General features: G+C 32.5%; 2 protein-coding genes and 1 long non-coding RNA gene across 4 annotated transcripts; 2 read left to right on the top strand and 1 right to left on the bottom strand.

The window, feature by feature from the left end:
- Positions 1-1,537: 1,537 nt before the first annotated feature.
- Positions 1,538-8,163, top strand: LOC146910958 (carbon catabolite repressor protein 4 homolog 1-like). Of its 2 annotated transcripts, none has more exons than XM_085726499.1 (12): positions 1,538-2,129; positions 3,908-4,652; positions 5,433-5,519; positions 5,607-5,690; positions 5,767-5,853; positions 5,945-6,031; positions 6,523-6,576; positions 6,659-6,750; positions 6,843-6,957; positions 7,101-7,245; positions 7,329-7,492; positions 7,977-8,163. In XM_085726499.1, the coding sequence occupies exons 1-11, from the start codon at positions 1,972-1,974 to the stop codon at positions 7,475-7,477; spliced, it is 1,803 nt and encodes a 600-aa protein (XP_085582625.1). In that variant the 5' UTR covers positions 1,538-1,971; the 3' UTR covers positions 7,478-7,492; positions 7,977-8,163. The 2 variants fall into 2 exon arrangements, with proteins under 2 accessions (XP_085582625.1, XP_085582624.1); XM_085726498.1 differs by having other exon boundaries at positions 7,972-8,163.
- A 76-nt stretch (positions 8,164-8,239) lies between these two features.
- Positions 8,240-9,160, top strand: LOC146910957 (uncharacterized). Its single transcript, XR_015019008.1, has 2 exons — positions 8,240-8,473; positions 8,638-9,160. It is a non-coding gene; the product is annotated as an uncharacterized LOC146910957 (long non-coding RNA).
- Positions 9,161-19,337: 10,177 nt separating this feature from the next.
- LOC146910956 (zinc finger BED domain-containing protein RICESLEEPER 3-like) lies at positions 19,338-21,265 on the bottom strand. The gene is made up of 3 exons (XM_085726374.1): positions 20,313-21,265; positions 20,153-20,226; positions 19,338-19,635 (listed from the first exon to the last, which is right to left on the bottom strand). Exons 1-2 carry the CDS (start codon positions 21,229-21,231, stop codon positions 20,156-20,158), a joined length of 990 nt encoding a protein of 329 aa, XP_085582500.1. The 5' UTR covers positions 21,232-21,265; the 3' UTR covers positions 19,338-19,635; positions 20,153-20,155.
- Positions 21,266-22,872: the final 1,607 nt, after the last annotated feature.

The raw sequence follows: 22,872 nt of genomic DNA, 5'->3' as shown, positions 1-22,872 counted from the left end.
CACAATGCTGAGATAATTAAACTATCATTTTACATTATTACCAATATGGAAATTCAAAATCTTTCCTTTCCTGTGTAAATTTTTAGACATGTTTACATGAAAGAAAATAAATCAATGTCCGACAATAACATAAAAGAACTGATCCTACATGACATCTACAAACACACTTGGCACTCCTGTCACTTCTATTCATAGGATAAAATATTGCACATTTGTCCCCACGCTTTGTAATGGACAGTTTTTTTCTATTTTGAGACAATCCCCAAAGGGCAAAGTTTATTCAAGTGTTGATATACATAATGAGTAACAGCAAGTTTATTCAAGAAAGATACTAATAAAAGGTGGCATTTCACATGGGAAAGGCCAATCCTTTCCCACCATGGGAAAGTTAATTTCATTCACTAGATCAAGTAAAGAACATAGTCTTATCATGCACTCTCAACACTAGATTTTATCACTATCCTCCATCATCAACTCTCTCCCTCATCCCCACCAACCCACCATCGGCAACACCATCAAAATCACAGTCCCAGCAACATCAAACTGATGGCCCAACTCTCCATACCATTTTCATTCTTCAGAATCTCTCTATTTTTTTTTTCTCCCTAATTGAGCATGAAGTACCGAACTCTTCTCTGCAATCAATGGATAAAGCTACACACAAAAAATGGGTCTTGATTTTTTCATATGGGTTTCGAAAATGTTACTGATTTAGTGTGATTCAAAATATGATTTAACACCCATTAATAATAATGGTAGAAATTATATACACACATTTATATCAACGATGAATGAAGAGAAAACAATAAGAACATAAAATTAATTTGAATGAAATTAGAATGGGAAAATGTAATTGTTGTGAGGAAGATGAAATTTGTGATTCTGGGTTTATGGAAGTGAGAAAATTTAAGCAAGGGGAACAAATCTAAACCTCCCACACTTATGTTGAAATGCTAGAAATGGTGAATCATAGATATTCTTGTTTTGTAAAATGGTGATTCAACTATTGGAATGGGAACAGTGGTAACTAGGTGGTTTTGGATTTTGAGAGATTGCTGGTGGTGGTGTTGATGGATGAAGGGAGGACGAAGGAGAGAGAAACTGTTGGTGGGGATTTGGTGGGGATGGGTGGACGGATGGCTGTGCGGTGGTTTTAATGGTGCTTGTACTGTTGCTGGTGGTGGGTTGGTGGGGAAGAGGGAGAGAGTTGATGATGGAAGATGGTGATAAAATATAGTGTTGAGAGTGCATGATAAGATTATGTTCTTTACTTGATCTAGTGAATGAAATTAACTTTCCCATGGTGGGAAAGGATTGGCCTTTCCCATGTGAAATGGCACACCCTAATAAAATTGCAAAGTTTATTCATTCAATTCAATTCAAAATCAAAATTAAGAGAAAGAAGAAAGCAGTCAAATTTGAAATCCAACCAAGAGTGGCAAAAAATTTACTGGACTTAGCAGAATTTTGACTAAAAAATGTCCGATGAGGTAAATAATCAAACTTTATAAAAAATCATTTTATACTGAATATAGACATAAACAAATACAAAATAATTATAGCCTCATCTATCTCTCTTCTTTGCAATTCGCATTTTTTTTTTTTTATGCAATTACTTTCAATTTGTCTGTAAAACCCTAATTTCGATCCCTTTTCCTCTTTCTCTCTCTAAAACCCAATTTTATCTCTCTAACAAACAAATTTCGATCCTTTTTCACAGTCTCAATCCGATTTGTTGCTCGATTTTCTCATCCAATTTCAATTTCCCTGAAATCCCCAATTAGATCCAAAGGTGGCTTTAAATTGAATTAGGGTTTGAATTGAGGTGATTCAAGGCTGGCGGGTATTGAGGTGAAGTAAATGGCGGATCCGCCTGGTATCCGCCACCATAAAAATTGCTTGAATTACGGTGTTGTTACCATTGATTGTTGTTGTGGGTTACAGTTTTTGGATTACGGTGAAAAGTGAAGAATGCTGAACGTGCTGCGTGTGCATCTTCCTTCTGATATTCCCATTGTAGGCTGTGAGCTCACGCCTTATGTGCTCTTACGCCGGCCTGACAAGACCGTTACAACCGACGATGTCTCCGAATCCGCTCCATTAGATGGTCATTTTTTGCGCTATAAGTGGTCAGTGTTTCTCAATTCATTTCCCTCTTTTAAGCCCTGTTTGGATAAATAACTTCATTGCATAAGTGCTTATCATAAATAAAATAAAGTCAAAGTGTTTATCATATAAGCTATAAGAAGATATGGAGAGTTGTTTGATAAGCTCAAATACGTTAATCTGAACATATCCTTACCTTAAGTTATGTTTTTTTTTTAATTTTTTTATGGTCATTTATTTTGTCTAATGTAAATATTCAATTTTGAATTTTGATGACTTTGGGTAGTTAATTCAGTTGTTTTTGCTTATGTTATAAAAAATTAATCCAGTATCTATCAGCTTATCAGGTTTTTCTTCGGTTGGCAGAGTAATACTTTGAGCTTCAATGTAATTATGTTTGTTCTTTAGAGTTTTTGTCGTTGGTCTTGTTTATTTGCCATCAGTATGAATTGAGATTTCATGTATTAATACTCCCTCTGTCTCAAAATAATTGTTTTTTAACATTTTTTCTCTATCTGAAAACAATTGTCACTTTATAGCAATGCAACATTTATTTTTTCTCTGTCTAAACACATACTTGAATTTAATTTAACTTAACTACTCTACTAATACTAACTACAATTAATAAGGGTATTTTAGTAAAAGATATTAATTTTATCATTGAAATCAACAGAATTAATCATTTCCTTAAATATCGTGCACAAACCTTAAACGACTGTTATGTTGAGACGGAGGGAGTATATGTTTAGTTTTGGGTTGGAAGTAGGCATAATATAGGTGTTCAGCGGGTTTCTTATTTTTTCCCATTCACCGTCAATATGTTTGTTGAAACAGTACAATCAAATTTATTTATTTATTTTCCCCCATTTTATTGATCTTGTTTTGTTTGCATTGTTAATGCCAGTATTTTCTTTGGATAACGAAAGCTCGTGCTAAGATTGTAGTTTCTGGACTATTTCCTGTGTAATCTATATTTTGTTACCTTCTACTTTACTTTTCTATGCAAACTATTTTGCATCATCATTGCTAATTTATGCGATCATTCAAATATTCTCCTGTGTGTACTTCACTGGCTAATGCAGTATTGCATGGCTTATTTATCTTCACATTCATGTCCCAGGTCTTATCCTTTGCAGTATCAGTGTGCACATGATTTTATTATTCACATATATTGAAATTCAAGTATGCGTTGTATATATTATTGTTTCGCAATAAATCACGTGCCTTTTAAATTTTAGCCATAAACACCAACAGGATATAGAATTTCTCTTTCACTGATATCATTGTGGAGAATGGAGATGGATATTTTCGTGTTGGTTTGTACAAATGGGATTGGTTATTAGTTCTCCTAAAGTTTTTATATTGTTTTTTAACTGTGAAATGAATCCTACATTTTCTGTTAGGTATGGTTGATCATTATAACTGTCGTTTTTTGATGGTAACTAAACAAAATATAAAGCATAAAGTCTAATTATACTACAAAATCAGTATGGGGTATGCTTTCTATGTAATGTAATCAATGATTCAGCATGCTTGTTGGGTGACATCTTTTTCTGGTCTTTCATGAAATTTAGACATCGATAATTATTGAAGATTATGGCATTATGGGCCAAAATTTGGGCGAGTGTTGCAGAAATTTAATTAGTGGATAAATTTGGTTACTTAAATAATTGCTTATGATTATTTTGATTATGTTTAAGACCAATTTGATCTAGAATACCTTTTATAATTTTCCTGTTGATCTGATATAAAAGTTGAATTTTTTACATCTCCTATTTAACAATATCATTTGATTTGGCAGGTATCGTGTACAGAGTGATAAAAAGGTTGCTGTTTGTAGTGTGCATCCATCCGAGCAGGCCACATTGCAGTGCCTAGGTTGTCTTAAGGCTAAAATACCTGTTTCCAAAAGTTACCATTGCAGTCCAAAGTGTTTCTCAGATGCATGGCAGCACCACCGAGTCTTACATGACCGTGCTGCAAGTGCAGTTAATGAAAATGGAAATGAGGAGGAGGAGGTATTTGGGAGATTTAATAATTCTGGGTCTGGGTCAATCAATACCAGCTTATCCTCGTCTGCTTCTAGTGCTAACCTGACAAATGGGTCTGCAACTGTGTATCCTACAACTGTTTCACAACGAAATGGCGGTGAAACTTGGTTTGAAGTTGGACGATCAAAGACATATACCCCATCAGCTGATGACATTGGTCATGTCCTTAAATTTGAGTGTGTTGTAGTTGATGCAGAGACAAAACTTACTGTGGGGCACACAAACACTATACTAACTTCCCGGGTCATTCCAGCTCCCTCACCTATCCCTCGCCAACTGATACCTGTTGACGCGATGGGTAGTTTGGATGTGGACGGGCGTATAACATCATCAGGAACTTTTACTGTTTTATCATATAACATATTGTCTGATTCATATGCCTCAAATGATCTATACAATTACTGCCCGTCATGGGCTCTATCCTGGCCGTATCGCAGACAAAACTTGTTACGAGAAATAGTTGGTTACCGTGCCGATATTATTTGTCTCCAGGAGGTATATAAATGTTATTTGTCTTTGGTTCTATTGTTGAGAAACTTAATTTAATAAGTGTGCTGATATTCAACTCATCTTATTCAAGATATTTCTGGGTTGATGTTGAATAAAAAACATCTTCTGTTTTATTGTTCCATATGAGATTGATAGTCTCCCATTAGTTAGAAGAGTGTATGTTAGACAAAATAAGGGACTTAAAGGGAAGTTAATAACTGTAACAGCTATCATTGAAGCAGCAACAGGAGTTATTTAGAAGAGTGGAAGTTAGTTACTTGAAAAGGATAAATAGGAGTCAGTTAGTAGTGAGAAAACAGTTTGCTGTATTTCATATTGTGTAGGAGAGAAAAGGCCTCGCAAATGTTTTAGAGAGTAGATTCTCATTTTATGTTTGTTCTCATTTTGTAATCTGGTTTAGTTCTTTCCCCATTGGCAGAGCTCAACCATTTCTTGTGAACAGTACAAATAATTCAATTCAGTGAATTACCAGTCTTAACATAGATGTTTTTGGATTGCAAAACCTTGACTGATGTTGCCTTTGGTATTTTGTGGCCTGTCCAATTTTCTTTTTCTTTTAAAATCATTTGTGAATGAACTCAAGTAGGTGGATTCTTTTGGGCCGTGGTATTGTGGTGGGGTGATCCAGTTAACCTTAGTCATTTTGTGATAGAATACATTTCTTACCCCGTTAATCTAACTCAACTCAATTCCTCGTATTTGTATGTTGCATCTTATATTCTAATAGGCTCTCTATCAGCTAACATGCATTCTGCTTGCTCTCAGGTTCAAAGTGATCATTATGATGAATTTTTCGCTCCTGAACTGGACAAACATGGCTATTACGGTCTTTACAAGAGAAAAACAAACGAGGTTGTGGCAGTATTCTGATTTCTTATAGTTTTAAACTCATAAGTTTTAAGACTTTTTTATATTAATGTATTTACGGTGGGTTCACAGGTATATAATGGCAACATAAATACAATTGATGGTTGTGCAACATTTTTCCGTAGAGACAGATTCTCACATGTGAAGAAATATGAGGTTGGAATTTGGTTTTATGTGTGCAGTAGTACTTTTTTAAGTTTGTACGCTATAATTATTGTTTGCTTGCTTGCAGGTTGAGTTTAACAAGGCTGCACAGTCTTTAACAGATGCCATGATTCCAACCACTCAGAAGAAAATTGCCTTGAATCGGCTGGTTAAGGTAGCTTATTTTACCAAATATTGCAGCTATGTTTTCTGAAAGTCATTGCTTCTTGGAACCTGTACTTACAAAGTTTTCTTTATATTTTTAGGATAATGTCGCACTAATAGTTGTTTTAGAAGCAAAAGTAAACAATCAGCCTGTTGATAATCCAGGGAAAAGGCAACTTCTGTGTGTGGTATAGTCTCTTAGCCTGCTTTTATTTGTTACTCTTAGGTGGTCTTGTCTACTCATGCCTTCAAGGGGAACAATGTGCGATACTGTATTTTATATCTACATTGCATATGAGTTCAATTTTTTCCTTTCCATTTTCCTGTTTTTAGTTGTACCATGTATTTTCTTTTGAATAATATGCCCTTTTCTACTGTCATGCTTCGTGAACGTTCTTTTCTTGTGTATTGTCAGTAAAGGTTGTCATTTACAATAGAAACGAAGACTATTCTGGCAACTTCTGAGGTGTATGTTTGTTTTTCTTCAAAAAAATTCTAAAGAGATAATGCTATATGCGTGGTTCAAGTATTTAAAAAATCATTATTCATATATTCCTCATTTGAAGATGTTGTATTTCTCATCTCTCCATGCTTTTTTCTTTTTTTGGTTTAGATTAAAACCTTTTTATTGGTGATATAAATATCTATTACTAACTCTCATGTTGCTTGTGGGCTTTAGGCAAATACACATGTAAATGTCCACCAAGATTTAAAGGATGTCAAGCTCTGGCAAGTAAGTCATTTCTTTTACTTGTTATTTCTGACCGATGTGTTTATTTTGAATGCAACATGTATTAATTTACTACCCTTTTTAGGTGCACACTCTCTTAAAAGGATTGGAGAAAATTGCCGTCAGTGCAGACATTCCAATGCTGGTTTGTGGAGATTTCAATTCAGTTCCGGGAAGGTTTGATTGCTTCTCTTTTTCGATACTTTTGTTCTGCACGAGTTTCTTATCAGAAATCTGTTTTTAAAGGTTATGTTTTGACTTTGTTGTAGTGCTCCTCATGCACTTCTTGCAATGGGCAAGGTAGACCCATCCCACCCTGATTTAGCAGTTGACCCACTCAACATATTGCGTCCTCACAGCAAATTGATTCACCAGTTGCCACTGGTAATGTATAGCAACACTTGGAATAGTTTGTCTAATATTATGTACCTTTTCCAGGTCTCCCACTGTAATTGTGCTCTTTCCTCAATTTTTGGTCCTGATTTTATATTTATTGGTTGTGGGCTGTTGGTTAATTACATTTTCAGGTCAGTGCTTATTCTTCGTTTGCAAGAACGGTTGGTCTTGGATATGAGCAGCATAAGCGGAGAATGGATAGCTCGACAAACGAACCTTTATTTACAAATGTCACTAGAGATTTTATTGGCTCTCTTGATTATATATTTTACACAGGTGAGCTATCTTGCAACATCATCTCGTTTGACTATTTCAACATCCTATTTGCCTTTTATTTAGTGAATGTTTGGTGGTTTCAGCGGATTCATTGGTTGTGGAGTCATTATTAGAGTTATTGGATGAGGAGAGTTTGAGGAAAGACACAGCACTACCTTCTCCTGAATGGTCCTCAGATCATATAGCTCTCTTAGCTGAGTTTCGCTGCTGCAAAAATAAACCCAGGCGATGACTCTTAACTAATAAGGTACCATTATTCCTCCTCTTCCCATATAATCTCATTTTCGCATATACTTTTGCATTATACGCTTTATTTGCATTGGTTTTTCAAAGGTCAAATTCTCACTTACCAATCCTTTTATGGAGAGATCTGTTTTTGGCATTCATATTTTTATGTTTCATTTGATGGACACCTTATTGATTTAAAGCATTTTTGTACATGGTTGTTAGATCAGGATTTGAATTGTGAATTGGAAGGCCAAGTTTTCCAATTGAGTCAAAATGTATCATGAATCATACTATGCATGATTATTTACACCAGTATTATGTAACCTTTTGCTTCAAGACCGCACTTTACTGAAGTGCTGGTGGTTTGTGTCTGTTTCTGTCTTTGGTTTTGTTTTGCTTTAACATCCCATTGGACAGGGTTTGAGTCGGTTTTTTTTGTATACCTGGATGGCAAGATGCTTCAGTTCATTATTGATGTCAGGCTTTTGATTTTTGTAGGACAGATCCAGTGACACGTAAAGAAAAAATGTTGAAAGAAGCAACTCGTTGATAAGTTATTGTTGTAAAAGTAGTGGCAGATCATGCCTTTGTCTTTTTCTCAGGTATCTCCGTGTGGGGTTCCCTGCAATGATCTGCTTTGTATCATGCCACCTTTGTTTTATAGAAAAATATGATAATGCCTTACTGATATGCCTCCTTCTCCCACCCCCTCCCCAATCTATTTATTTCCTTATTAACTGAAAATTTCTTCTTATACTTTCACTAGCTCAGTACATGTAGCGATTTGCTAGTGATCCCATCCTCAAGCCAGTCCGATTGTGCGGCTGGTGAGCTTAGGGCATTGGTATCTCCAATAATTGCAGTGATAATCTTCACAGTTAGGTTCTTTTGTATCTGCCATGTTCATCACTAAGATATCAAAGTTGAAATGCTATACTGATATTTTTTGTGGGGTGAACTTCTGATATTTAAAATGCACTGAAACACTTACCAATACAGGGTGAGTTTTCTATCATGGAATAAAATATCTTCACAGCATAGATTTTATTATCTTTTCGAATGCATTATTACAAAGGACATTAAAAGTCTAGTACCTGAACTTTCCACCCTGCCTCTAAAATATTGATATTGATGGCAAATGAAAATTTGCTCCATGTTTTCTAGGTATGATGTGATTGGAATGCACTTCTAATGTGTTTCAATGACATAATTGATCTGTTGGGATTACCCGTAAAATTCAAAGAACTCATTATTGCCATAAAGTATTTTTTTATTGTCGTTGAGGGGAATGTTGTTAGATTGTCAAAGATGCTCCGCAGTTACAGCTACTACCGAAAAAGCAGAATTACTTTAGTGATGTTCCAATTATCATCTTTTGAGGGACTTTTTTTTTCTTTTCTTGAATGACAAATGTTAGTAGTTAGTTTGTTAGATTAATATTTACTCCTTTGTTAGTAGTTAGTTTGTTAGATTAATATTTACTCATTTGTCCGAGTTTGAACCCTGTACCTCCAACTCATTTTCCCTTAGCTCGATCCAGTTGAGCTACCCAACCTCCTCAATTGTACGTCATTCAATTGTAAGTTGCATATTAATATTATTCAGTTTCTTTCAGAATTGGGACGTGTTAGTTTATAACATCACAGATGAAAATGAAAATTGTTATCTAGCACTAGTACTCACTAAATTGAGAAGTGACATCTGATTAACATTTGAAACTGTTACGTTCTTTGGGCACAAGAGTTTGGGTTTTGGATGGAACACAGCGCTTGTTGCACTAGTGCGCAAGCAGTTTCTGATAAACTACAAAACACTATACTTTTAAGATGCTAAAACATTGTTTGAAATTCTAATGGTATCTCATGGTCCTACGTATCCTCGAGATGAAGACAGTGAACTCATTAATGTCGGTTTGACAAATACAAGCGGATACAAATAAGTGTTTCACAACTTCACTCGTATTTTTTCGAACTAGCATTGATTACATCAGCAGCTGAGACTGTGATGATAAGGAGATCATGCACCTTCTGCTGGACGATACCACTGTATATAAGTGTGTGAACAATATATGTAATGTGAACGAGTGAAATTATTAAAGTGGGATATAATGGTGATGATAACCAAGAATGATTTGGTTTAAGTGGTAAGAGACTTAAATTAAGTAATGAGAGATTTAATTTACGACTCGTGTATGGAGAAAATTAAATTGGGAGGGGGAAAGCCCATTTCATGTGTCTAATGTTATTCAACGGAGATTAGTCATTTTAAATTATGGTGAAAATTTTGTGCTAATAACATTATAACCAAAAGAAGAAGAATGATGAGGACAAAATAACCTCAAACTATACTTCCACAATGTTAGGAATTAGTGCTCGAATTTTAGCTGAGAGATATTTTTCATATATAGTGTCATACGCGATTTCCCCAATGGAAAGAATTTGTGGTTAATAAAAAAGAAGCTAAAGACATGCATGCTTATTGAAATATGATTAGAAAAAATTTGTTTGGTTATAACACTTTCAAATTTGACTATAAGCCATCTATAAATATCCCTTTAGCCACATCTCTTTATCTCTTTATGTATCTGAATATACTTAAATCTTTAAAGAGGTTAATAAGTATTTGATTTATACACATTATAACTACTACTAATAATAAGAATAGTGATAAGTATTACTCTGATTTATGGGTGACTCTAATGTGCACTTCAAAAAGGAGGTCCAATGTTGAACATTGAAAATTTCAGCTGTTATAGTAGGTTAACATGCCTTTTCTTTTCAAATATTATCTTTAAAAAAAAATAGACTTTTTGTTTGAAAAAAAATTGACTTAAAAAACTACATTATTAAATAAGGAGTGCCTGCAACTCAAAAAATACCGTGCATGCTTGATATTTTTTTGAAAGAAAGATGTTTGACATATGTTTTGTTTTACTCTATCATATATGTGTAATTGCACCTTTTTAGTCCCCTTAGTTTTAGACGTAGTCCTCTTTTGCATTCACTAATCTCCCATGTACATTTTGACAAAAAATGCTTACGTGACTAATTTTATTGTCATCTCCATGTGTTTTTCATGTGTTTTCAAACGTGAAAAATTAACGTTGTTTTAGAAAAAAATCCGAAAAATAAAGAAGAGAAAATCACTCATCTTCTCTCTTACCACACAAAAAAATAAAGTTGCACAACCTCTCAATGTGATTTGCATGTTCAGAGTTGTACAACAACTGTCGGATGATATTTGGGATGGTATTTGGAATAATTTCATCATTTTAAGCTATAGTGCAACGCTTTCTATGCTGTTGGAAATGCCGTATACCTTAGAAAGTGGGAAGTAGTGTTTTTTTTTAGTGGCAAGCAGTGTTGTTGTACCTTAAATTTTCAATTGAAAATAACTACGTCTACATGTTATAAATGTTGATTTCAAACAAAAAACAGAACTCTTAGCTTGTTAGTTTAATATGCAACTTTATTTTTTAATGTTAGAGTGAGAGAGGAGATGAGTGTGTGAAAAAGAATGGAGGTTTGATTTGGAGGAAGAAGGTGGATTTAGTGGAGTGACTTCCTTTTTTTTTTTTTTAATGTTATTTTTCCACATTGACAAACACATGGAGACATCATATCATTAAAGAGACATCCTTATCATGGTTTTATTATTTGAACAACCATTTTGGTGACAACTTACGAGACAACCTTAGATTTACAAAGAAAAAGTAGATATTGACAGGCAAAACTAAAGCAACAGAGAGATAAAGTAAAACATGATGTGAATATGAGAAAAAAATTAGTCACAAAATGATTGTACAAATATCATTAAAATTAACCCGTAAGTGTTTTTTGGTCAAAACGTGCGTGAGGGACTAGTAATTTAGTAAATGGAATGGTGTAAATTTGATGAGTCAAAATCACTCATTTTAAATTTGAGAGATCACACAATTCTAAAACTTAGGCAACCAACAATGCAATTAAGTCTAACACATATTAGTAATTTCTTTTGATAGAATATATTTAGTAGTTATGAAGTTTTTTTTAAGGATATAAAGTATATTTATTTTTTATTAAATTAGTATGTATAAATATCTGCATCAATGCATTATTATATGCAGGGGTCGGGGTTCGAACCCCGGACACCCCACTTATTCACCTTATACCGTGAATTCTAGCTACTAGGCTACTTGACAAAAAAAAATATCTGCATCAATGTTTAGTTTTCAATTTGGTGATTTTGGAGACAAAACATTGATGAGTATTTTTTAACCAAAACCACAAAACTAGAGACTAAACAATGATGGATTTTTTTTTTTTAAGAATTAAACTTAATAATAGAATATTTTATATGAATTAAACATGCATTTAAGTGTTTGCATTATAAAGATAATCGAATAAGTTTTTTAGTGAAAAAAATAATAGAAGAAAAAACACAAAGCAGAAAGTAGAATGAAAATATCATAATTTGGGTTACTTGCTTGGATGGAAATAGATCATTTATTCCAGGGTTCTCTTCCTTAAAAACATGAGAAGGAAAATATATCATTTATTCAAGCCAAAGACAAACAAGTAACCCATCTATTTTTGAAGCTGTTAGGGTACACATTTTTGTATTGGTAAAGAATTGGATAACTAACTAACTAAGAATCACACACTCTTCTTCAAAAATAAAAGAAATTCCAATAGCATGCAGTGCTACGGTGGGTTCTATTCTACATGAACATTATTAGAGATACCAATGTTCAAAGAAAAATATCTCATGACAATTGCACTTTTCTCTATTATAGGAGAACTTCAAAAAGAGCAATATATTAAATAAACTAAATCATAGCAACAAATATGTTAACGAGTCCTACAACTTGAACAAAAACATACAAAAACATGAATGAGGAAGGACCAAACTTTGCCTGGATTTACCCTGTATGCCACTAAGTGCTAAGATATAATTGGATTTGGAGGGTCTTCACTTCATCTTCTCATTATCATTTGTGAATATTGTTATGCAGTTTATGCGCAGATGCGCATATATATATATATATATATATATATATATATATATATATATATATATATATATATATATATATATATATATATATATATATATATATATATATATATAGTACATGAGAGCATCTCTCCCTTGCTATGACATACTAGTTAGTCTGTGTATGTATATATAAAAAATGTTTGGTGGACACTCCTTTGGGTGTATACACGTTGATGGAAAATGATGTCGATATAATAGGACGGAAGAGATAGAGATAAAATAAAGTGTAAAATGGCCGTATAAATATCATATTGATATTCTATTGCAATTTAGCTATGTTTGTCCAGTATCTCAAAATAGTTTGGTAGGACATATACCAACTAATATACTGTTGTTGGGTGGCGTTTAGCCTGGGACAGTAAACTTGTTTCCCAGGATGGGAAAGTTACATTTTAAAGGGCACGTGGCAGTTACCACCGGTTGAGGCAAACAATAAAATATACCTTCTGCCTTTTTCCTGACCAATTTTCTGAACATGCAAACAAAGAAAAGCTACGCCTACACACTAGTGACTAGTAGGTACTAACCCTGCTCATTATTACTCTATAATTAAAAATAATTCCAACAATAATTTATTAACAAAACTAAAATAAAAATTCAAGATCAATTACGTAGCCCATTATTATTCTTTTAATCAAATAATTTCAATAATAAGGAGTGATTAGTTAACAAAATATAGTGGGTTTTTTTTGCAAAAAAGAGAAAAAGAAAATATAGTCTGTTCAAAACTAATTACGTACTCCCCCTGTATTATTCTTAAAATCAATATTAATTAGGTACGGATAAAAAAAGACTACACAAAAATAAGATATACTGCTAACAATTCTCCTTGAGCTTATTACCGAACTGCTTGACTTATTATATTAACGTACTGCTTAATTTAAAATTTTACCTGATAATTTTGTCAATTTTTTTGGATTAAATAAGTTTTTTGTCTTTATAAATGTATTAAATTTTGGTTTTCGTCTCTAAAAAAATTTTGTTTTATGTTTTGTTCCTAACGAATACAATTTTAACATGATTTGACCTTTTTTTGAACATAATATAAATATATAAATGTTGAACAAAATAAAAGGACATAACATGCATACAATTTGAACATAAAAAAGTTATAATTTTAACATTTACATGAAAATAAAATGGTTATTAAAAACCAAAAACAAAATATTTTTTTTGCGAGAATGAAAAACATTCAATTTAATTTTTTAGAGACCAAAATCAAAATTCGTTATATTTATAGAGATAAAAAACTTATTGTCCTTAAATCTGTCATAAAGTCGATAATCCGAAAAAAATTGTCATGTGCAATCCTTTCGTTTATGTCTCGCGATCAAAACCCCTTTGGAATCGTCGATTTTTGCTACGCAAATCGCCATATTGTATCGGGTCAAACATACGGGTCGTTTCAACCCGACTTCAACCCAGACGGGTGAAGAAGACCCATGGCGTGTTTTCACGCGCGCCAAATCTTAAGAAAAAAAAAACAGTTTTTCAGAAAAAACAAGATAAGAAACAAATTAAATAAATAAATAAAACAAATGATAAATGGTTATTAAATGATTTTCGTGGGGTCCACATATTGGTCACACAATACTCAACAAAAAGTATCAACCATTACCAGGTAATTAATCCTGGCCATCCAAATATAAAACTATTAAATCAATGGCTAAAAGTGCAACTTTCCCATCATGGGAAAAAACTATCCATTCCCATACTAAACTCCACCACTGTTGTTGAAATACATGTATTAATTATTAAAAAGATTCTAAAGACAGAAGATCTCTTATACATATATGTAACTAGCACATGTCACTGCATCTATGCATAATCAAATTAAATCCATACTAAAAAACAAGGGGGGACAGGGACAGGGGTTTCTCCATCTACATTGTTGGGGGGCAATGGTGTTATAAATTCGGACATTCAAGTTATTTATTTGTATGAATAATAATGTTCTGATGAATATGAATTACTTTTTGCTTACACTTTTGCTCTGCATATACATGTCAATTAAACAGTAGTAGTGAGACGACAATATATATAGGACAACATGCAAGACAACTGTTGCAAGTCCTTTTGAACATGAGGATTATAAATTACAATAATGATATTTATACACCTTATTTTTTTCAACATTTCATTTTATTTTTATATTTTTATTCTTATCAGATCACCAATACATTACATCTATAATATCATTCTCTTTATCTTTTTTTTCTCTTTCAATTTAGTTTCCAGCTGACTTTAACGCTTTAGGGATCGATTGAGCGATCACTTAATGATAGTTTTTTAGTAGTGTATAATTGTTAAATTTCAGATAGTTACACTTCTAATTAGAGAAATGATATTTTGACAACCACTTTTTGACAACTTTTGGACAACTTTCTCTCTCATACTCACATGATGTTGTTATCTTCTCTCTTCCTTTTTCTCTCTCCATTGTTTTTGACCAATAAGAAGTGAGAAAAACAAGGTTGTCAACAAAGTTGTCATCAAATGGATGTCAAAATATCATTACTCCTTCTAATAACTTTATAACCTCTAAAAAAATTTATACAGAATACCAATTTATAAGTTCAACCGTTGAGCCTTGTTATATTATCTTGAGAATCTTACATATGATTTTTTTTTTTTGAGGGACTTACATATAAAATTTTAAATAATTTGAGATTGTTAGTTATATCATTAACTAGGACACATTGATATATAGTAGAAATACTTCAACGGTTGAATTTATAAAATTCGTATTCTACACAAATTATGTTAAAATTTGACATGTGGCTTGAATGAAAAATACCGACTCAAATTATGTTTATCCGCATAACTGAAGAAATATTGTCATACAAACTTTTAATTTTTATTTTTCACATTTTACCACTTCATTTGAAATTTGCTATTTTCGTCTGTTTTGTTAAATTCTCTCCCAATTTTGTAAGAGATGTTTTGTATTTTTATGACTAAATAAAGAATAAATTATTATTTTTTGTTACAAAATAAAGAAGGATTTTTAAGTATATAAATTGCTAAATTTTCCTTTAACCCCCACCCACACACACCTTCATTCCACTTTTTTTTTGTCAAATAGCCTAGTGGCTAGAGAAACTCACTATAAAGATGAATAAGTGGGGTGTCCGGAGTTCGAACCCTACACATTCATTATCCCTTACCAAATGAGTTAAGCTCATGGGACCCTTCATTCCACTTTCTTATACAAATGAATTTATTAATTAATGAATGATAAGTGTATTGTTGAAAGATGCGTCAATATTAATCATTTTTAATGGAATTTTTTTTGTTGACTGACGAAGCATCAATCACCATTATTATAAACTAACATAAAATAAAGTGAAAAATATTGAGTTCGAACTCAAGACAGCATAAAAGATATCTAAACTAACAATGTCAGGTTGGGTGAAGTCTTGAGATATTTTTAATGCGATTTAATCGGATGTTTCTTAATAAAAGAAATCAGCACAAAGATCACAAAACAAAGAAGAAGAAAAAACAGCACAACTGCATAAGTATTAATTTTCCTCTGTTCTTTTACTTTTCTTTTACTATTTTCTAGTGTATAAAACTATATACAGCCAAAATTGCATCATTGCTTTTAAAATTATTAGTTTGTACCATATATATAGGTTTAAATACTTTTTGTCTCACATAATTTTTCTAACTCTCATAATGTGCATGCATTGACTTTTTTTTCCAAAGAGTTGTAGGTTTATACTCAATTAATACTCATGTTGCATCATATCAAATGTTAAAAAATGCATTAATGCATGTAACGTGATTCAAATTCAATCCATCTGAAATCAATTAGAAAAATGAATTATGTGTGTTTTAAAACATTATTCTTTTTTAAATGTACGGAATCAGAGTTGATACCAGTAGTGAAAACAGTAGTGAAAAAAGATATGTTCAGAGTCTGGCCCTTGTACTTTTTGTTTGCACCATTTAAAGGAAAACCAAGTCATGACAAGAATAGCTTGAAGGCATAATTGGTGAACATATGCATATACTCCGTATGTCGCAAAGGATCAGTCAACTCATTCTGCTTGTTCTCAACAACTAACATGTGATGTGATGTGAGGTGTGTGTTCACGAGTTTAGAATTGTTCACCGGCACTTTAAACTTTCAAAAATGCTTCAAACGCAGGGAATTATCGTTTGCTTCTGTTCTGAATGGTAGTTACCGACCACCGTTTGCTTGTAAACTTTTGAAGTTTTGTCAACTCAACTATGGTCTTTGTGCCATCCAGGCATCCACCTCTTGGGAACGCTTTACGAGCAAGCTATTTGTTACTACTCCCTCCAGTCATTATTATAAGAAAAAGTTGACTTTTTAGGTTCATGAAATAATTAATGTATCTTATTATAAATATAGACTAGATACATCACTTACACAATGAACAAAAAAAGTCAATTGTTTCTTATAATAAGGACCGGAGGGAGTACTATGTAATGTAAATATGGTTTCACCATCGAATTATAGTTAACTTCTGTTGAGGCATTTGCAAAAATTTAAGGTGTTTGTGAACAATTGTTAGATGTTTAAAGAGCATTTTTCGAGTGGGTTTTGACCCACCATGTTAGCCAATCCAAGCAAATTTTGTAAGTTTGAGTTGTCAAATTTTATAAGTTTGAGTTTGTTAAAAAATATGTATTTTTTTTTCTGTCAACCTGAATCAATCCAACGTGGTAATGAGTGAGTTGATTCGGATTCGATCAATTGTTCATCATTAGACATTTTTTTTCTAAAATTGTCCAAAAATATATAATTAAATAATATTTTATTTCATAAATTTTTAGCACTCATAATAAATTATATAATATAAAATTTTAGCACTTGAATTTGATTAAAATATTTTAAGATTAATACATAAAAATCTTAAATTATATTAATAAAGTTATCAATTTTTTTGAACGTGTTGGATTCATGCGTTTGAAATCATAAACTCGTTATTCGAATTAAATCCTTATAGGTGATAAAATCAATGTTATTTTTTTTAAAAAAAATGTTACATAAACGATAATTTGTGAACAACGGAATTTGACAACTTTATAAAAGATTAATGCAGTTCACCTACATTTTTTTTTGAGGGGTTCACATACATCTTTTGTGATTGATTCAATTGAAGTGTTAAATTTGATAAATAAATGAATAAATAAATATATCAAGTGTCGTAATCTATTTAAATAATTATTAAATACTATTGACAACAAAATTAAGCATGATTAATATTAGATTTTTAAGTGTTTGAACCTACATGTAGTTGGATAATCGTTGCTAAAATATGCGAGCTCGATAATTGGTTAGACTTCTATAGACCGGGTAACAACTAACAACCTTTAGCTTCTCTAGCTTAGAATATGGGGTCCTAAAGTCAAACATGCTTCTTAAGTTTTGGACTTTCATAGATTCTTTCAAGTGAAATTCTCTAAATTTCTTTTTTGCTTTTTTTCTTTAAGAGGTGCTAAACCCACAAAAATTAATAAAATCGAGCTAAGACTACTTGTAATAAAAGTGTCAATATCATTTCTCATTTGAAAAATGTGGAGATCCAAATCATTTCTCAAATGACCAACTTTAAAACTTAACCAAATTATAAAAGGAAATTGACAAGTTTAAGGGAGTTAAGTTTGAGGTGAAATAAATGCAAAACAAAAAGTAGGTAGAATTGAAAACAATGATTTAAAACATCTGACCCAAAGGATTCAACTATTCTTGATATTTAACTTATCATTAATCATAAAATAACTATGAATGTTGATTTAATTCTTGATTTAGAATTCCACAATGGGTCTAAATTGAGTCATTGATCTCTAAACCCAATAAGATTTCGAATTTTAGTTGTTTTAGTTTTACGATGGAATTAAGATCACTTACCAACCAAAATACCAATAATTTGGACTTAAATTGGGTGTCATGATCTGTAAAACGAATAAGATTTTGAAACACAACATGGTGTATTGGCGTTAACCGTTTAGCGGCAAAGTTAAGAAAAGAGTAATTAGTTGATGGACCGGTAGTTTTGTGGTCGTTAATGTGGCAACAAAAAAACCTAAAACCCTTCAGTTGTCGTGTTGTGTTTGGCTTCAATAGGTCCCAAACAATGAAACAATTTTGTGAGGGGGGTACACCGCTTATCCCCTCCTTTTTAAAATTATCAACCTTTGATTTTGCTAACGAGTGTCCTAAGATCACTAATAGTTCAATTTTCAATGCATTGAATTTATCAAAAAAAAATTATAAAAACTTCATATTTAAGGTTGTTAAAATGTGTCTTTAACACATTTGTTAGCATTTTCCCATATACAAATCTAACCGGAGACACCATAATCAATTGGATCCTAAAGAAAACAGATATTATAGCCATATACGAGTACTACCAGAGCAATAGGACTAGGGGTGTGCAAATGGGTTATCCAAACTGATCCATACTAGATTTATGGATACAATTTGGATCAAAAATCTACTTTCACAAACAATTTGGATTTTTTTAAAACTGGTTTGATACAATTCAGTCTGGTTCAGTACTGGTTCATGGTACCTGAACCGGATTTTGTTACGAACCGGTTTTTGACTGAACCGGTTTTCCATATGAACAGTTTTTTTTTTGCCCGAACCGTTTTTTTTGCCCGAACCGGGTTTTTTTTGCCTGAACCGGTTTTTTTACTTGATTTTTTTTTCCCGTTGAAATCTTTGGTCCACACACCATGTAAACATAATTACAATTTAGAAGTCGGAACATATAAATCTAAACATAGCAAATGATGAATGCCCTTCTCCATGAGATATTAAACATAATGTCAAATCATCGTAACTATTAAAAATATAATAATGGATATCATATGCAAAACTTGGCAATAATCCAAGTCAAATAGGAACAATTATTACAATGATTGAGTTATTAAACATAATGTCAAATCATCATAACTATTAAAAATATAATAATGGATATCATATGCAAAACTTGGCAATAATTCAAGTCAAACAGGAATGCCCTTCTTGCCCATGCTATCCAAAAAATTATTGAGAGCTTGACATAGACCAACAAACTTCAAGAGGAAACCATCATTGCCAAAAAGTTTGACATATCCAAAACACCAGGAAGAGGATTCTTTCTGAAATGAAAAAAGGCACAAAAAGACAGATAAGTGATCATGAAATTGCAGGGATTTTAGCAATAGTATATGAAGGGATGTCATATGACAAGATTAACGTGAGATAGCAGACAACATCTATATAAATGGTAACTTGTAGGAACATATACATAAATGACATTTACAAACTGTATGCAGTTAATGAATCCAAAGAATGAAAACCTAAGTACAACACTTTTCAAAGTTTGACACAGGAATCACATCAACTGCAGTCTAGTCTTAAAAAATATCACACTGCAAGCTACCTCATTCACTATTCTAACTAAAACTTTCATACAGAAGCAGTTAACAAAATTATCGATTATCCAAAATTACTTCATAGTGAAATTACCATATGTATCAATGGTAACCGATTATCCAAAATTACTTCATTATGAAATTACCATATGTATCAATGGTAACTTGCAGGAACATGTATATCAATCTAAACATAGCAACCAATTTTTTAAAGAAATAATTTAGAAATATAAATAATTACCATTCAATCATCTTCAAATGCAGTAGAAGTAGACGAAGTTGAACAACTAGGGCCCTCTTCTGATTGACAAATGTCTACAAAGGATATAAAAAAATTCATTATGCTCAAGTATAGTAAGTAATAATAAAAATAATTCATGTATCAACTTGTTCTATCATACCTTGCTCAAGCAATTCAAGATTCTCAAAATCTTCTGTTGTAATCAAGGATGAAGATGCTCCTTTGAGCCAATCTTGAGTGCATATAAGTGCCTCAATCGTGGTAGGTGTTAAAGAGCTACGATATGGGTCAAGAACTCTCTCACTTGTGCTAAATGCAGATTCAGACGCCACAGTTGTAATAGGTATAGCCAAAACGTCTCTTGCAATTTTTGCAAGAATTGGATATCGGCCAGAGTTAACTTTCCACCACTCTAGAACATTAATCTCCATATTGCGCTCAAGGATTTCATTCAAATAAGTATTCAACTCATTATCTGATGTGCCACACCCATCTGAAAGATAAAATTCTGAAGTACCGTAAAGGTCACTATCACCATTAAAAGCTTGCGGCGCTTCTGAATTACCTCGAGGATGCATAACTCTGTTATAATATTCTTCATAGAGAGACTTCAAACAAGACTCTAACATTGCTATCAAAGCATCAGAATCAACCTTATTATAAAACCGCCTTATCATCCAACCAGCCAATCTCACCTTACGTCTAGGGTCGAATACTAAAGCAACCAATAGCATCATGTTAAGGTTCTTGTAATTTCCCCAATATTTATCATATTTCAGTTTCATTGTTTGAGCCATAGTGCGAAGATGAACATCCTCAGAGCTGCACATTTCAACTATCCTTTTCCCAATATCAAGGATCTCAAACATATAAATATTGCTTGTTAAATAAGACGAACCTGATATGCGTACAGTAGCATCATAAAACATTTTCAAGAATGGAAGGATTTCCCTGACACGTTTCCAATCATCTTGAGTCGGCACACCTTTTCCCTTCGATGTCAATTCATTCACATACTTCTGATCCAGAAAACATAGCTCTTCAAATGTCTTCTCATGTTTAAGTGCAGCTGCTAGCATCAAATATGTTGTGTTCCAGCGAGTCTCAACATCTAAGCAATTTACACAAATAAAACATCTAAAACAAACATTCTAAAAAACCTATTTGATTCAAAATCGAAAACTATTGGCCTAAATGATTCAAAAACGAAAACCCACAATGCATAAACACAAGAACAAAAAGGAAAGATAATAGTTGTACCTGAAAGTGTGAAGAAAGCAGCTGAGATTTGTGAAGAAGTTGAAGAATCACGTTTGGAGTGGAAGAAGCTGAGATTGTGGAGTTGGAGAATCGCGTTTTCATATTTTGGAGAATCATGAGAATCGCGTTTTGGAGAATCGTAAGAATCGTGTTTTCAGTTTTCAGATTGTGGCTAGGGTTTAACGTGTTTTGCAGGGTTGAAAAGATAAATGGGTATCCGACCCGTTTTAATTGGTATCCAACCCGGTTTGTTTTTTTTCAAAATGGATTGGATCAGGTCAGATGAAAATGAATTGGGCTTTTCTAGTTTGGTTCACCAGATTTACAGTTTGGTTCAGCTAATCCAGTTTTTATGCACACCCCTAAATAGGACTCCATGTCACCAACACCATACGCTTTGAATGATATGATGATCTCTCACATCTTAACAAGCTAGCTATCAAAGCAAATACAATTTTAGGCTATGTCCCTTTCTTTTATTTATTTATTCTTTTGTTGCAAATCGATAATCCCTTTCTAAGTTCATATTAGTATTTTTACGCAAGTTCTTAATAGTTTAACCACCAACAACAACCAAAACCAATACAAAAAATTAACAATCAACACCAAAATCAAGACAAAAAACACAACATATTTCTTTTTAAAAAAACACAAAAAACACAACATAGCATCCTTACAATGGATGAAACCAAAACGAGATCCAAACTTCTATTATTTGTTACTGGAACCTAAACCCAAAAAAAAAAAAAAAAAACGCATCACATTCTCTTCCTTAACCGAGTCCCGATAAACACCCAAAAAATTGCTTTACTTCAACAATCATTTAGATTCGACCACCAATCGGTCCTCGGTCCGTTGAAGAATACACCAAACAAGTTAAAAAACTTGAGTTTAGAACTCACCGTCAGTCTCAAACCAAAAGTGATCGGTCAACTAGACTCCCTAAAAAAAATCCCTAAGGCACTGATTATTACATGTACTTAGATTAAAGACTAAATTGTAAAAAAAGTGATAGTTTACATACTATTTTGATGGTTTATTCTAATTTGACATTATTCTTCGTTATATTGTAATTGATAAGAACAACAACAATTGTAGTTTTAAGCTTAAGCTTACAATGGATTTAAACACCTCACCATAGCTGACAGCCATTGACCATTCAGTTTCGTATGGCGCCAAATAGATCGATTTTGGAGTCCTCTGGCCATTGTCTTTTCATGTATATCAAATATCCTTCTAACAGATAATTGATAGCAACCTTTTACCATTCAACTTTTCAGCATGAAATTGTAAATCAATAAAAACAAGCATTGCAGCATGACGATTTATGTTGGACTTGGACATAATTAACAGTATTTTTGTTTCTTTAATTATGAAAATGGCTCAATCCTTCTAACAGTATTTGATAGTAACCCTTTAGTATTCAACTTCTCAAAATAAAATTATAAATCAATAAAAAC

The sequence above is a fragment of the Medicago sativa genome, chromosome 7 (genome assembly GCF_051527215.1).
Source record: "Medicago sativa cultivar Bolivia chromosome 7, Bolivia_mono, whole genome shotgun sequence".
Lineage (NCBI taxonomy): Eukaryota > Viridiplantae > Streptophyta > Magnoliopsida > Fabales > Fabaceae > Medicago > Medicago sativa.
Note: the sequence above shows the minus strand (reverse complement) of the source record. Positions and strands in the feature narration are given on the sequence as shown.

Bases quoted from the DNA above. Each gene is read 5' to 3' on its own strand.
- LOC146910956 (XM_085726374.1), bottom strand. From the start codon at position 21,231: ATGCTAGCAGCTGCACTTAAACATGAGAAGACATTTGAAGAGCTATGT. The intron at 20,227-20,312 runs GTATGATAGAAC...TATCCTTTGTAG, and splicing joins TCTTGAATTGCTTGAGCAAG to ACATTTGTCAATCAGAAGAG.
- LOC146910958 (XM_085726499.1), top strand. From the start codon at position 1,972: ATGCTGAACGTGCTGCGTGTGCATCTTCCTTCTGATATTCCCATTGTA. The intron at 2,130-3,907 runs GTCAGTGTTTCT...TTGATTTGGCAG, and splicing joins CATTTTTTGCGCTATAAGTG to GTATCGTGTACAGAGTGATA. The intron at 6,032-6,522 runs GTATAGTCTCTT...TGTGGGCTTTAG, and splicing joins AAAGGCAACTTCTGTGTGTG to GCAAATACACATGTAAATGT.